Below are 14,837 nucleotides of genomic sequence, written 5' to 3'. Positions count from 1 at the left end.
TTACACCTGGTTGTATGTCTCTACACACTGAATATCTAATATCGTAACATCACCCCACTATGCCCCTCTGAAAAGACAAACATAGCTGTTCACCAGCATAATTAGTTTTTTGATGATTACTGGTCCCATGCTTGTGATGTCGATGTGCTGATGTCTCCACCAGGCATCTTAACTAGCTCAGCAAATCTTTCTTGGACTTATAAGACACCATTTTGTCCAAAATCAAAGGCACCATCGCATGTATCCTTCAAGGATAAGGCAATCCCAGAATGCATTGTCATTCTAGACTGCATTTTACTGGACATAAATCTGTGTAGAGCAAGATGAGTTATAAATATTTCTGGGATGTTTTCTGGAAAGAAACATATAATATAATAAAAGTCTCAAAATTGAAATTCATATTGAAATTCATGTTGCTCTGTGCTAGTCTTTTCTGGACATTTTGACACAACAGATGACCCTTAACACTCACCTGTGGCTAATCTGCGTCCCACGTAAACTAGACATGGTTTCTTCTAGATTCTGTCTCAGATCGGCTATATTCTTCACTGTCCGCATCCGTCTGGCCTCTGGATCCTCCCCTGATGGACGGAGAGAAGATAACATTAGTTACTGACCCTGTTACTGATGCCAAGTCACTTGCTAATTCATAGTCTGAAAGGCAGAACAGACTCGGCATGTGCAGTCAAACATGCTGCTGCTAGCGGTTAAGGTGGGCGTACACAGTGCGATTTTCGGCTGTTGTGCGAGCTCCCGAATGATTTATTCCAGTCAGGAGAGGTTGCATGGAAATCATTGATGCACGTGTTGTCACGGCTCGCATCGTGTGAGAAGAATTACGAGCGGAGCCGAGCGGTTTATGAGCAGCTCACAACCTCCCAATAATTTTTAAAACTGTCTAAAAAATTTAGCCGCTGTCGGCTTGAATTCGTGAGGTGTGTGCGGTTGAACGAGCTGATTTGACGATCTACCTGAAGTTGACCAATCAGTAGAAGGTGTTACAACTCATATGATCAATGAAAACTGAGTGTTCATGAAGCTTTTACACATTTGGAGAAAATGGTTGTTAAAACTGTGTTTTTCCCATATCATTCACGACCACATCACTGAAGGGTTCTACAGAAATGCCATGCTGTTCTCTGCTCTTCAAACAAATAATTTGCCAATACGGGCTGCACTAGAAAATAATCTTCACTCTGACGGAAAAGTTGTAAAATTTCCGTCATGGTCTATTTTTATTTGTCATACTTGCATTCGTTTCAGTTCTAAGGCGACATTTATGGGGGTATAGCATCTGTTTTAATTGTATATGCACACGATAGTGGATATGTGAGAGATATTGTTCAACTCCCTAAGCACGTGTCTGGTGAAACCAAGGATAAAAGTTCTACCTGTCAATCAACCACTGTGCTAAAACAAGATTTTAAAATGTATACATGTGGCTTTAAAGCGCATTTACATGGACAAGACTTCTTCAGCATGTCTGCTATCAACATGCAAGCAGTGACAGTGTGACACAGATGAGAAGGACGTAGCCTACATCTAAAGCTGAATAATACAGGTAGCCTACTCCACTAAAATAACTCAGAATTCTGCACTAAACGTCATGTTTGCGCTTAGATTAAATCCAAGTATAACCGTCAGAAACAGTGCACGGATTTTTGCTTGTTCATTTTGTGCAATTTATTATCCTGCAGTAACTTTTTTATTTTTTTAATCGGCAAATGAGTTATCAGATAATGCAGCCCCTGGCCATGCCAGTCTTCTTTTTTTATTTCTAAATTGCAAGCTACAAGGAATGAAAGCAATGTCCTCCTCCGGTTTTATAATTATAAATAGCAGAAAAATTTGTGAGATTGCTTCGGAATTTGCCAGGTCGGTAAGTCATGTCTTGTACCACTGCATCTGTACAATTATCAAATAAAATGACTCATAACATGTGCTGGGGCTCATGACCTCCCGAGTGTCAGAACTTGCACAGTGTACGCCTGGCTTTAGTGAGCGGAGGCTGTCTGCTCTTGCATGTCAACGCAGACACTAAAGTAACAGCTTGCTGTGCAACTGAAAGGATAAAGGGACAGATTTCACGGTCATCACTTTTTTATAACGAAGCACAGAGTAATCCGTAAACTATAACACCACATCCCAACCCTTAAGCCCAGCTCAAAGTTTGGATGGAGCACGATCTGCCTGCAAAGCAGAACCTTGTCAAATTTAAATGGACTGTGAGTCTTCTCAGTGCATATATTTTCATCCTCTTGTTATGAGTAGGAGTGGAGAGGACTTGTATGAACTCTTTATTTTTCATGTCATCAGTCTAGGTTCTTGTGCAGTGAAGTGCTTGTATTTCAGTGCATTAAACTCACTGAACAGACACAGACACTCACAGAGATACTCAAAGAGGCTGACGATGGCAGTAGGGGGTCTAACAGTGGGTCTGCAGGGCTCCCACATCCCACTACAGATCTGCATATTTGATTCAGTCATGTCTGGTTGTGCTCACACCCACTGAATTTATAGCGCCATGCCAACGGCTAGCATTTAATGAGTTATGAAGTAAAACATTAATTCTCTTTTGTCTGAAATTGATGTACTGATCTTAACTATGTGGCAACTGCAGTGTGAGATCCTTTGAAACTACAAATGAGCCTGTAAACATGTGAATATCAAATGGATCATTATCCATGTACAAGTCTTAAGGAACAGAAAGTAGGACTGGATAAGTAAAGGTTGATTCCCCATGTGGGTTGTTGTATTTGAGGATAACACAGAACACATTAGAATTCACACTCTGAACCATTAATAACAGCTCCTCTCACCTGTCAAACACCTCCAGTCAGACCTTATTTCTCTCTTGTGTAACTAAATGCCACTTCATACTGTGTGTTAGTATGTCAGCATTGCTGTTGGGTGAGCTGGCCACCGACTTCCACAAAAAAAATCAAGTAAAGGAATAAAACATGTACATATGACAGTTATCAGTATCTGTGATTTTGAATATGAACACTAACCCTTAGTATTAAACCACTGTGTGTAACTCCTCTTGCGCCATTTTTGCTACAGACATGCATGAGATCTCAAATCATAAATCTTGTTGAAGAGAGGTGTACTGTTACTTTTCTAAGCTATCTGACGTACAATTTTTGCTTGGCATACAATGAAATGAAAATGAAGATAGTCCTAAAGACTTCCAGAGAAAGAGAGACTCGATATCTAAGGACAATTCTAGGGATAAAAATATGATCTAAGAATATGAATAACCACCAAGCAACACACTGGCATTCATCCACAACAGTCTAGTCGAGTTTTATAGGGGCAAGCACCCTCATATTTTCCTTAGACAATGTAAAATCAAATTCAGAATGTCTGACCAGTGTTCTCTTGCATGGGTTTGTGTGTTGTGTGTCACTTTTTACCCTGAAGGAGTCTGTTTTTTGAATGGCAAACTGTGTGCCAAACAGAAGCAATCATACACAAGTGAGTCTGACTCAAATCATGCAGTCTCTGAGTGGAAGATATGGAGTGGATTGAAGATGGACGAAGAACACAATCATTTAGTTTGAGAATGTGATGACTGACCACTGATTTAGACCCGGCTGCATGGTGGGACACATTTCAGCACAATCAACATGATTTAAAGTAAAACAACTGATAACATTGTTTGGATGCACAGTTCTAGATTGTCATGTTCAGATACATTGAGTGCAAATACCCAACACACATCATATTCCTATCTCCAATATGGATACAGTTATGGCCCAATTACAGATAGGCGTGGCCCTGGGGCACAAACACACACATATACACAGTCATTGTGACTCTATCAGACGCTGTGTTACCCAGAGGCTTTATGGGCTTGTAATGGATTGGAACAATCAGCCAACTGTGTACGGCAAATATATCCGTTTCTCTTCTCTACAGGGCCATGTAAAACACACATAAACATACAGCAGGAAAATGCATATTATCACAGCATGTGAGTCCATACAGCTTCAAGAATAAAAGAGCTGCATATTTGATGAATGCGAGAGCTCTGGGTGGCACAATTGCACTTTTTGCCCTCTGGGTGAGCAGACACATTTCTGTAAGCACCACTTGAGACTGTCACTAGCTGAGGAGGGCGTGAGGACATGACTGGCTCAGTCTGATCAGACGACAGCTGAGGTCTTGCAGAGATTTAACCTCATTGTGCCGAAGTTGAAATCCAACCCCCGCCTAGAGCTTCAAAACGGATGCAATGTTAATCCAGTTGTTTTTTTTTTTGTTGTTTTTTTTCATGGTTTTGCCTTCGGGTAATTCAAATACATTTTGTGCTGTATCGCTCATTTTTAGGCAAGCATATGTGACACAGCAGATTTATGCTCCCTCATAACAAAGAGACACGCCAATAATAACAGAGGTCATTTACATAGCCCATTTTTTTTTTTTTTAATCCAAGAACTTACATACTCATACTCGAACTCATTCTAAAGTGATTGCAGTTCATGAAGCCTTTGGACTACAGGAATAATTGGAATTCATTTATCAGTCAGTGAAACTCAAATACAGTAAGTGAACACTACTATCAACATGAAGAGCAGACAACTAAATTTCTTCAGTTTGATGAAGTGCAAACACAGCCTGATCTCACATAAAAATCAGCAAGCATGTGCGGATATTTCTTTAGCCGCAATCGGTATACGTTGACTAAATTTGAAAACACTGCCCCAGAGGCTAAAGCGGTAAGTGTTTCAGAGCATATAAACAAGTGTGACATCCCTTTATATCCAGGAGAGGTCGCCAGAAGCCAGTTGTAAAAAGAATTGTTTTCAGCTGAACAGGGTGTGAAACAGTGAAGCGAAATGCTTATTTTATTGAATCTACCCTCCAACCAAAATCCAAATCTAACCCTAACCATTAGTAGAGACAAAATGCAATGTTAGGGATAAAAATGCAACCTCCTTATCATGCTTGTGATTGTTTATACAAACATAATTATTTCCTTGTTTGAATGGGTTTTGAACTGTGGTCTTCCATGCAACTGACGCAACACGCTCCCAGTCGTGCCATGAGGGAAAGTAATTGTTATTGAGCCATTCCAAATATGTCTGATGGGAGATAGGGCATGTCAGTGAGTCGGCATACTGTTGCCGATCCTAGGGTACCGGAACTTTCGAAAACAGCATGCCAACTTCCCATGTGATCATGTTGGCAAACAAGCCCTTGGTTGATGGTTACCACAGCATAGGTTGGAAATAAAGGCATGGATCACACCGATGGGAGGCTAAATTGTGTTATTGATTGAAGCAACAGATGGCATAGCAGCACTACCATAGCCAGCAGGTAAATCTGACTTTTATACAGTATGTTCCCACATACTACAATCTGAGAACCATAATTCACCCAAACATCCTGGGAGCTGTTTCTAAGGGCAGAAACATATCTATGCAAGTACGTGAACACAGATGCTTCTACGGAAACTGGATTTTGTGCATTGTTGCATTCCCAAATATGTCAGACCACAATTGATACACAACATAAGTATGCATTGCATTCTCAACGTTGCCACTTCTATGGAGTTTTTTATTATTTTTTTTATCAACTACTGTAATGGCAGAGCAACAGTTTGACAGAATATTGCTTAGCAGGTAAGTTTAAGTCAAAATATTTAAACCAACATACCTGAATAATAACACATTCAGTTTAATGGCACAAAGTTTTGAAAGTAACTCTGTCGCATCCCTAAGTACTGTGGTTTGTTACCCTTACAGTAAAAAAAAAAAAAAACACACGTTAAGCATTGGCCAAGGGCTCCCATCTGTGTACACCTACTTGTGTAAATTATGTTTACACACTTGACCCCAAGTTCAACTACAAAATGACCATTACCACAGAAACAAAAGCAAAATCAGAGACCACTAATGTTACTACTGAGATTAAGCCCTAAATATCCAATACATTTCAGCGACTGCTGCAGTTACTTACGGCGTGTTTGAGGGTTCAAAACCTGCTCCAGGTCTCCAAGCATAGTTAGTATGACCTCTTTATCCAGTTGTGCTTGTTCTTCTCTAGCACTTTCTAGTTCGTCTGCCCAGTACCCTCCTCCGGTGCCTCCTTGCCCTGCCTTGGGGTCTTCATCTGATCTCTTACTGCCTCCAACCTCATCTGCCACCTCACATGGCTGCTGGTGCCGGTGAGTGGGCACCATCCGGCTGGATTTATGACCCCAGGGTACAGGTATAAGGGAGTGCTCGGACTGAGAGAGCATCTTGGTGAGCGGCAGAGAGAGTGAGCATGCTCGGGTGCAGCTGTTGGGGTGTCTACGGGTAATTCCTCTGCCATGCCTGGGCAAGGGTGATGACAACAATGCCCCTGAGGCTGATGAAAGTGGACATGGTGGGTCATCCATCTCGAAGGTATAGACCCTTTGTTCGCCATCGCTAAGCAGAACGAGGTTGCCGAGGGAACGCTGCTTGCGGAGGTTTAGGTTATCCGGGAGAGGTTGCGGCGACTTGCGAGTTGGGCTACCGCCCTGAAACACAGAAAACTCAGCTCCCCTTTTCATACTGTTGCAGGTTCTTGATGATCTCTCGGTCTTTAGACTCTTCTCCTGCTCGTGAAGTTCAGAACACCTCGCAATTCTCCTCACATGATGAGTGTGTGTGAGGGAATTCAGAGATCAGGCAGCTTCAGGTGGCCGCTTACACACACACACACACACACACGCTCAGGCGTCGATTGGTTCAGGATGCTTGTGCTTTCCCGCAAACTATCCCTTACACCAGGGAGCCTCAAATACCATTCTACCCACATGCATTTACTCTTGCCGCAGCCAATAACCAGCATCCAGGTGCACACGTTGAGAGCATACTCCTCCTCATCTTTCTCCTTTTTTTTTCTTTTTTCAATGCAGCATGACTTGCGACGTGGAGACTGTGGTTAAACTATAATACACATCCATCATGGCATCTCCTCTTTTCCTGTTTCTCTCTCTCAGCGAGCAGGGACTCTTCACACACTCTGTCTATTAATTACCAGCTGGAGTGAGCGCATGTGGTTTGCTTTGAGGGACAACAGAGAGAGAGAGAAATAGAGAGAGAGAGAGAGAGAGAGAGAGAGAGAGAGAGAGAGAGAGAGAGGGAGAGAGAGAGAGAGAGAGTGCACGCTCCGAGATGCAAGATTAGGGTCTGCCTGCTCCTTTTAAAATGCTGTAAGCTGTTTTGTTCTCTTTATCCATCTCTCTATTTATCTTTCCTCTCTCTCCTCTCTTATTCTTTTTGCTGCAGTGAGAACTGGTGTCCTGCTGCTGTTGGCTACCAAGTCACTGCACACCTTCAAGCAAAACAGGTATGTGTATGTGTGTCGTGGGAATAGCAATAGACAAAACTGTAGCTTGTAAGGCGGTGAACTCTTTGCTCAACCTCTCTTTATAATGACAGGGGGTATCGAGTTGCTACTGTAGTTATACTGCAGCATACAGTTTAACTATAATGGAAACAATGCAAAAATGCTGAATTTTGACTTAATTATTGATTTTAACCTTTACAGACCCAGGGACCTCCACCAAGGCTCTCACCCAACCCAGATCAATAATATAAAATGCTACATTTTCATGGTACCACCTTATAATATCTTTCATTACCAGTAGTAATAAACATTATTATCAGATTATAAGATAATTTGAAAGATAAATACAATGCATTCTTCCTTAAATTATGGTTAGGTTGGTTATGCATTAAATGCTTGTGTGACGAGGAGGAGGGTGTGGCCGGGCCGTGAGGGTGCACAGCCGGCACTGAGACAACTAATCAGCAGGAGAGAGAGATAAAGGGGAGCCGAAGATGCCAGTTCGAGAGAGAGAGAGAGAGAGAGAGAGAGAGAGAGAGAGAGAGTGAGAGATAGAGAGAGAGAAAGACATGCGGTCACACTCTGTGTGTGTTTATATTTGTTTTATGTTGTTTTAAGTTCAGTTATGTCATTAAAGTTTATGTTGACTGTTCTGCGGGTTCCCGCCTCCTCTGTGCCCATCATTTACCTATTACACTGGTGCTGAAACCCGGGAAGGAGGAGGGATGCACTGTCGTGGTGTCCTCACCGCTGCCGTCTGCCAGGGGAGGAGCTGCGGCCATCCACCGGGGGACAGAGGAGTTGCTGCCGGCCGCTGGGAGTCAGAGGAACCGTTGCATCCACCAGGAAGGGGATGAGCCATTCCGTCTGCCAGGGGTCAGAGGACTCGCTGCCGTCTGCCCGGGGAGGACCGGCTGTCATCCGTCAGAGGGCGGAGGAGTGGCTGAGGACCAGGCGACAGCGTGTCCAGGAACCGGCAAGCAAGTTTTTCTCTCTCCTCTCTCTCTCTCTCTCTCTGTGTGTCTCTCCCGCTTGCCCTTTCCCTCTCCCCTCTCCCTCCCCTCATCTCTTCCTGTTCCCAGGAGGCGGGGTGGACCATCAGCTGGCGGAATGGCCGGAAGGGCAGTGTCTCCCCTCCATAGATGGGGGGGGGGGAGTAGGCCAGTCCGGATGGCACCCCGGCCTGAATCGGGCAGGGGAGGAGTGTGACGAGGAGGAGGGCATGGCCAGGCCGTGAGGATGCATGGCCGGTGCTGAGGCAACTAATCAGCGGGAGAGAGAGATAAAGGGGAGCTGGAGATGCCAGTTTGAGAGAGAGAGAGAGAGAGAGAGAGAGAGAGAGAGAGAGACATGGCCGTGCTGTATGTGTGTGTGTGTGTGTGTGTGTGTGTGTGTGTGTGTGTGTGTTTATGTTTGTTTTATGTTGTTTTAAGTTCAGATATGCCATTAAAGTTTACGCTGACTGTTCTGCCGGTTCCCACCTCCTCCTTGCCCATCATTTACCCATTACTGTTTGTTAATGGCTAATTCAAGTTATAAAGTACTACCTAAATTCTCCATTGAAAATGTATTGAAAAATATTACATATTTTTCCATTCTAATTGTTTTATATATCATTTAATGGACCATCACAGACCGCAAGGCTCCACAGAAACCCCATTGAAAACCCTAGATCTAAACTACACATCATAAACAAATATATAAACAAAATATCTGCAACCATATATTTTAGAATTAAACATATCCTTTAAACTTAACCAAACATCCCAATATTGAGCAAAGATACTTACATAACCATATCCATTCAATACACTTACATAACCAGATATCTCTGAGTTTCAGCAGACATCAGAAATGTAACCAAATGCTCTAAAATCAGCATGGAACCATAAACTATAAGAAATAATGTTAACTGGCAAATGTTTAACAGTCCAACACTTAAAATTTGGTTCGCCACAAACCCAAACTATCCATCTAAACATGATAACAAGGAAAAGGTGCATACAGACAACTTGCACTTCGAGTGTAGTAATTAAAAGAAATGGAATGCGTTTTACTGCTGGGCAGAACCCACTATGCAGTACGACAGGAAGTGAGTTCCGAGGTTGGTATCTATAAGTGTCTGTGTAAGGTTTTCACTAACCACTTCACTGGCCGGAGCATTTCAAACATGGTGCTTTTTTAAACAGATGTAGAGTAGAAAAATCTTGCTACAGGAAAATGTTATTTTTCAGATATTGTTCTTTCATAGCTCAGGAAACTGTGTTATGTTTGTCAATTAGAGTCAGTTTTTATTACTACTTAATCCTAATGCAGAAATTAGGCAGAAATTAGACAACTGTTGACATACAGAGTTACAAAACTAATGTGGATAGCATAGCTCACACAGTATGCAAGCATTTGAGTTCATATTGAAATCCCTGACTTTTGATTTCAAACTTTGGTTTCTTGGAAAAAAAAAAGATTATGAGAGTCTGTTACTAGAGAAAAATCTGAGAAACAGGAGACTGAACCAAATGTCTTCATTTGCTCTCAAATTACTCCCATTGCTCTCTAGGATTTACATTTGAGATAATACAGAAATCTAATTGTGATTTGTCTTTCCTATGAGTCCAGTGAAGTCTTTTTACCTGCATTTCTGTCAAATTCACATTATACTCTCCATGCATGTTAGTCTGCAAAATGTTAAAAACATGTAATAGCTTAATCTATGTTTATTGTTAATGAAATCTCTTTTGTTTTTTGTTTTTGTTTTTTGTTTTGTTTTGTTTTTTTGTTTCTTTAAGACTAGGGATCGGTTAACATCGAATGCGTTTTTGTATCCATGCACACTGTTTTTCATTTGTTTTTTCTATGTAAATATGTTTTTTAGATGGCGTGTCAAGTTAAAAAGAACTTCAACTGTTAAAAAAGTTTCTCGAGACTCCTGCGTTTTGCTCTGTTCATGGCACTGTGTCTACATTTTTAAGCAGAAGGATGTTTGGTTTGAAAGACACCTAATAATCTTAAATAACTAGATACATTTATCTCAGCCACTTAGAATTTGTATGTATTTCCTTTATTTGTTTTAAATAGCACTGGGTATAGTAATGATTTTAAGCTTCTTTAAATGGATAGTTCACCCAAAAATGAAAATTCTCTCATCATTTACACACTCTCATGCCATCCCAGATGTGTATGACTTACTTTCTTCTGCAGAACACAAACAAAGATTTTTAGAAGAATATTTCAGCTCTGTAGGTCCATTAAATGCAAGTGAATGGGTGCCAAAATTTTTAAGCTCCAAAATCCATATAAAGGGAGCATAAAAGTAATCCATATGACTCCAGTGTTTTAATCCATATATTCAGAAGCGATATGATAAGTGTGGGTGAGAAACAGATCAATATTTAAGTCATTTTTTGCTAGAAATTCTCCTCCCTGCCCAATAGAAAAACACAAGAAGAAGAATGTGAAAGTGATCTGTTTCTCACCCACACCTATCATAACTCTTCTGAAGATATTGATTTAACCACTGGAGTCTTTTGGATAACGTTTATGCTAACCTTTTTTATTTTTTGAACTTCAAATTTTTGGCATCCATTCACTTGAATTATATGGACCAAAAGAACTGAGAAATTCTTCTAAAAATATTCATTTGAGTTCAGCAGAAGAAAGAAAGTCATACACATCTGGGATGCCAGGAGGGTGAGTAAATGATGGGAGAATTTCAATTTTTGAGTGAACTATTCCTTTAAGCTGGCTTCACATCAGCCATTAGCTGGTTTTGAAAAGGGATCATTGCTGAGCAAAAACCTGCAGTAAATGTCTGACCATGACTCATAATGTGCTGCTTCACAATCCCTTTGCAAACAACAATATCTTCAATGCCAAAATGACCATTCTCATTGATGGCTAACCACTGACCGCTTTGTGTCTGCAATTTACTCACTTTAATTTGACATTGCAGCCATTTTTGTATATCTCATTATAGACAGGAATGCCAGTTAGAAAAAAAGAGTTTCCAATTGAGTTTGTGTAGAGTTCTTTCTGATGGAACTAAATGCTTTAAAGTAACGACAGGGAACCTCAGCGATGCACACACAAATCACAAAATGATTAAGTGTCATCATGTAGAGAATTAATGAAAAGCATTGAAAGCAAGTATTTCAGACACACTAAGTATCATAGATTGCATTTTCAGAGTGATAACAACAGCACAGGCTGAGCTGATAAATATGCACAGAGGAAATGTGCCACTAAACAGAAATGCATGAAAGCTGATGTAGAGCAGCCTCCAATTGCAGGGTAAGTAAATGCAGCATTTGGGGCAATTTGCATTTATTTCCCAGAGCTAGTTGCCGGGTGGCTGTTATGAGATTTGTGTGAGCAGTGCCTGAGCCCCGGGCACCTATCTTCAGCTATCAACAATAAATTCATAGTCACACACACACACACACAAACATACAAAAATACACACAAGCACAAATAAACAACACATTCTGCTGTTTGGCCTCCCAGACAAGGTCGGCCTTTGTCCACCTGTCATTTCTGACCTTTTCTTGCTGTGATAGCAACATGGAACCAGAGGCCTGCAGAGAGAATCTGAGCATGTGTTTCAGCTTGTGTGTTTGTCATGTGGCGGCACTCATCCTACCTGAGATCTCCTCCAAGCACTGTTTGGCGGTCTTGCTGTAGACCAGGTCTTTTGTGGGACTGAGACACGGTTCAGGGGGGACCACTGTAGTGCAGTCGTTCTCTGAGTATGTCCTGAGTGAAGCAAAAGAAAACATCAGATGTGATTCATTGTGATTTTTTATTTTTTTTTACATTGCTGCATTCGGCATACAACTATATTTTTATACTGACTGTTAAATTGCATGATTGATCATTGTCCCAGGCAACTGATTTCATGCATGTCTGTGCTAGTTTAATATCACTAATTTCACTCTGTGAACACTTTCTTCATAATAATAATAATAATAATAATATATTTAAACTCTAAACAGTATTTCAGGTCCATTTATTTATTTTGTTGGTAAGCAGCCAGTCATTATCACAAAATAAACCCTTTCAGGGAGTTACAAGTCCTGGTTTCTATAGTGATAACACACAATCACACACAAAACACACACACACACATGTTGGTGTGGCTATCCTTATGAGGACTCTCCATAGACATAATGATTTTTATACTGTACGAATTATAGATTCTATCCCCTAACCCTAACCCTCACAAAAAACTTTCTGCATTTTTACATTTTCAATAAAACATCGTTTAATATGATTTTTAATTGATTTGAATTATGGGGACACAAGAAATGTCCTCATAAACCACATTTATAGCATAATACCCTTGTAATTACCAGTTTGTAACCTAATTTTTTTTCCTTGTAAACCACCCAAACCCGCCCGCACACACACACACCCTGCGAGTACAAATAAACAAATGATGCAGAAAGGAAAGGGAGCTTAAACTGTCAGGTACCTTTAAGCCTGGGTGAGCTGAATGAAATCATTTACCAATGAAATTGCAATAAACAAAAGAGACAGATTCAACAACAAGTCAGGTAAAGACACACATATTTAATGGGTTCTTTGATATGGTGTACAGGAAATATAATTGGAGTTGAAAATGGTGATGGGAGAGGAGAGTCGGTGTATACAGTATGTTGGTGTCACCCATGCAAGCTGAGGAAAATACATAAGCCCGATTAAAATCAAGAGAGCTGCTTACCTAAGCAACATTTTAGGTATCATAGGCGTGTTCCAAATGTGAAGGTTGTTTTAAACAGAAGGCAGGAAAATGATGCTGCGTTACAAGATACTAAGGTAGCAGCACACGCATCCTTCACGACAAGATAAGTTTTCATCCATCGCGATTAAATTATACATGATACATTACAACAAACATAAAAAAACAAACATTAAAAAAAAATAAAAAAATAAAAAAAAACATCATAGATATATTTACTTTATACTTTGTCTAAAGAACGTGCAATAAATTGGTTAGTCATCATTTATTTTACTTATTTAATAATAAAATAAAATGCTCAGGTTTTTTTTTTTTTTTTTTTTTTTTTGCAGATAGAGTTAATTACATACATTTTTACAGGTGATAATCTTTGATACACGTATAGGTATACATGCCATAAAATCAGTGGACATTACAATTTTGGAAAATATTCTGCCTTCTTTTGTAAATAATAGGATCAAATAGGCAGATTTAATTCATATCAAACTTTATTGGCAAGAGAAACTTTAGTGTATATTGCCAATGCATTATTAGACACTGTACCTACAGATATAAAACATATTGAATGCTTTATGTTTAATTTGCTAAAGTTTAAAATTCAGTTCAGTCTCTACAAGTATACCAGTCTCTATTGTGAACCCACTGGGTCTCAGTCGGGCAGTTTCACTTTTGACAGTGGTTCAGATGAAAGTGAGTGAGCATTTTCGGGTGATACAAAGAGATACGGCAGCTTGCCCGGATCTCTTGCACGCCTGGTTCTACGCTTGCAGGTAAAGTCTCTATTCTCCATACAGTAAATCCGCTCCCATCTTTATTATGCCTGGGACATGCATCGCGTGTAATGAATAAGCATGCCCTGCTCCACACATTTAGTTTCTGTGCGAGGATGTGCAGTCGAGTCAAGCGTGTACCTCCTGAAAATGCATATATGGAAGTTTTAGTTTCAGTTAGTAAAAAAACGGATACCGCACTAATTGCATAATTATTTTTGGGGTATTAAACAAAAAATATGAATTGCAGAAATTAAATTTACCTGCCTTATTATAAATATATTTTATACAGTACTGACAATGCACTATTTCACCCGATATTTGTGTTTGCTATGTGTTTAAATGCATATTACACTTCCGTTCTTAAACTGGTCAATTTTGAGGTTCCATTTTGATTAGGATGTTGTCTTAAAAGGTAGCTGACTATGTAGACATCGGTCACATTCTGCCGAATTACAATCAAGCCTGGTCTCATGAAATTTACATGAACATGACAACATTTTTGCTGTTCAAAATGTACGTGCTATATAACATGTTTGGCTGCAGGTTTCCAGTGAAATGTCCAGCTGGGGGCTCCAAAAGCAAGTAAAATGGTGTCGTATTTAGACACGGTTTTAAAAACATACCTCCCTAACCTAAAACTTTTGCCTGAACCTAACCAATAGTGTTTTAAAATATAAATGATTTGTAAAAAAAAAATAAAATAAAAAAAAAATAAAAAATCCTTATCAAATCAACACCTAAACTTAATCATTAGTGTTTTAAAATATAAATGAAAAGTTATAAAAGACATCCTTACCTTATCAATGCCTAAATCTAAGCATTAGTGTTTTAAAATGCAGAAGTGAAATGAAAAAGTTAATTTTTCTGAAGCAACCACCTAATTTCATGCCGCTTCTATGACTCTGTAATATCACATGTCAGCTTGAGTTTATGACTGGTCTTGAACCACAGTCCTCCAACTCTAAGTCAGACACACTATCAGGTGAGCTACCACACAAGCTGTT

At 40.0% G+C, this 14,837-nt stretch overlaps 1 protein-coding gene across 1 annotated transcript in view; it reads right to left on the bottom strand.

The window, feature by feature from the left end:
- Positions 1–14,837, bottom strand: part of LOC127436782 (neuron navigator 3-like) — a 216,871-nt gene that overhangs the window by 82,462 nt on the left and 119,572 nt on the right. Inside the window, exons 9-10 of the mRNA XM_051691156.1 lie at positions 11,963–12,075; positions 473–581 (exon numbers count right to left, since the gene is read on the bottom strand). Of these exons, the coding sequence (XP_051547116.1) occupies positions 473–581; positions 11,963–12,075 (222 nt within the window). The remainder of the gene's footprint in view (positions 1–472; positions 582–11,962; positions 12,076–14,837) is intronic.

The sequence above is a fragment of the Myxocyprinus asiaticus genome, chromosome 47 (genome assembly GCF_019703515.2).
Source record: "Myxocyprinus asiaticus isolate MX2 ecotype Aquarium Trade chromosome 47, UBuf_Myxa_2, whole genome shotgun sequence".
Classification (NCBI taxonomy): domain Eukaryota; kingdom Metazoa; phylum Chordata; class Actinopteri; order Cypriniformes; family Catostomidae; genus Myxocyprinus; species Myxocyprinus asiaticus.
This window is presented reverse-complemented; position numbering and strand designations above follow the sequence as displayed.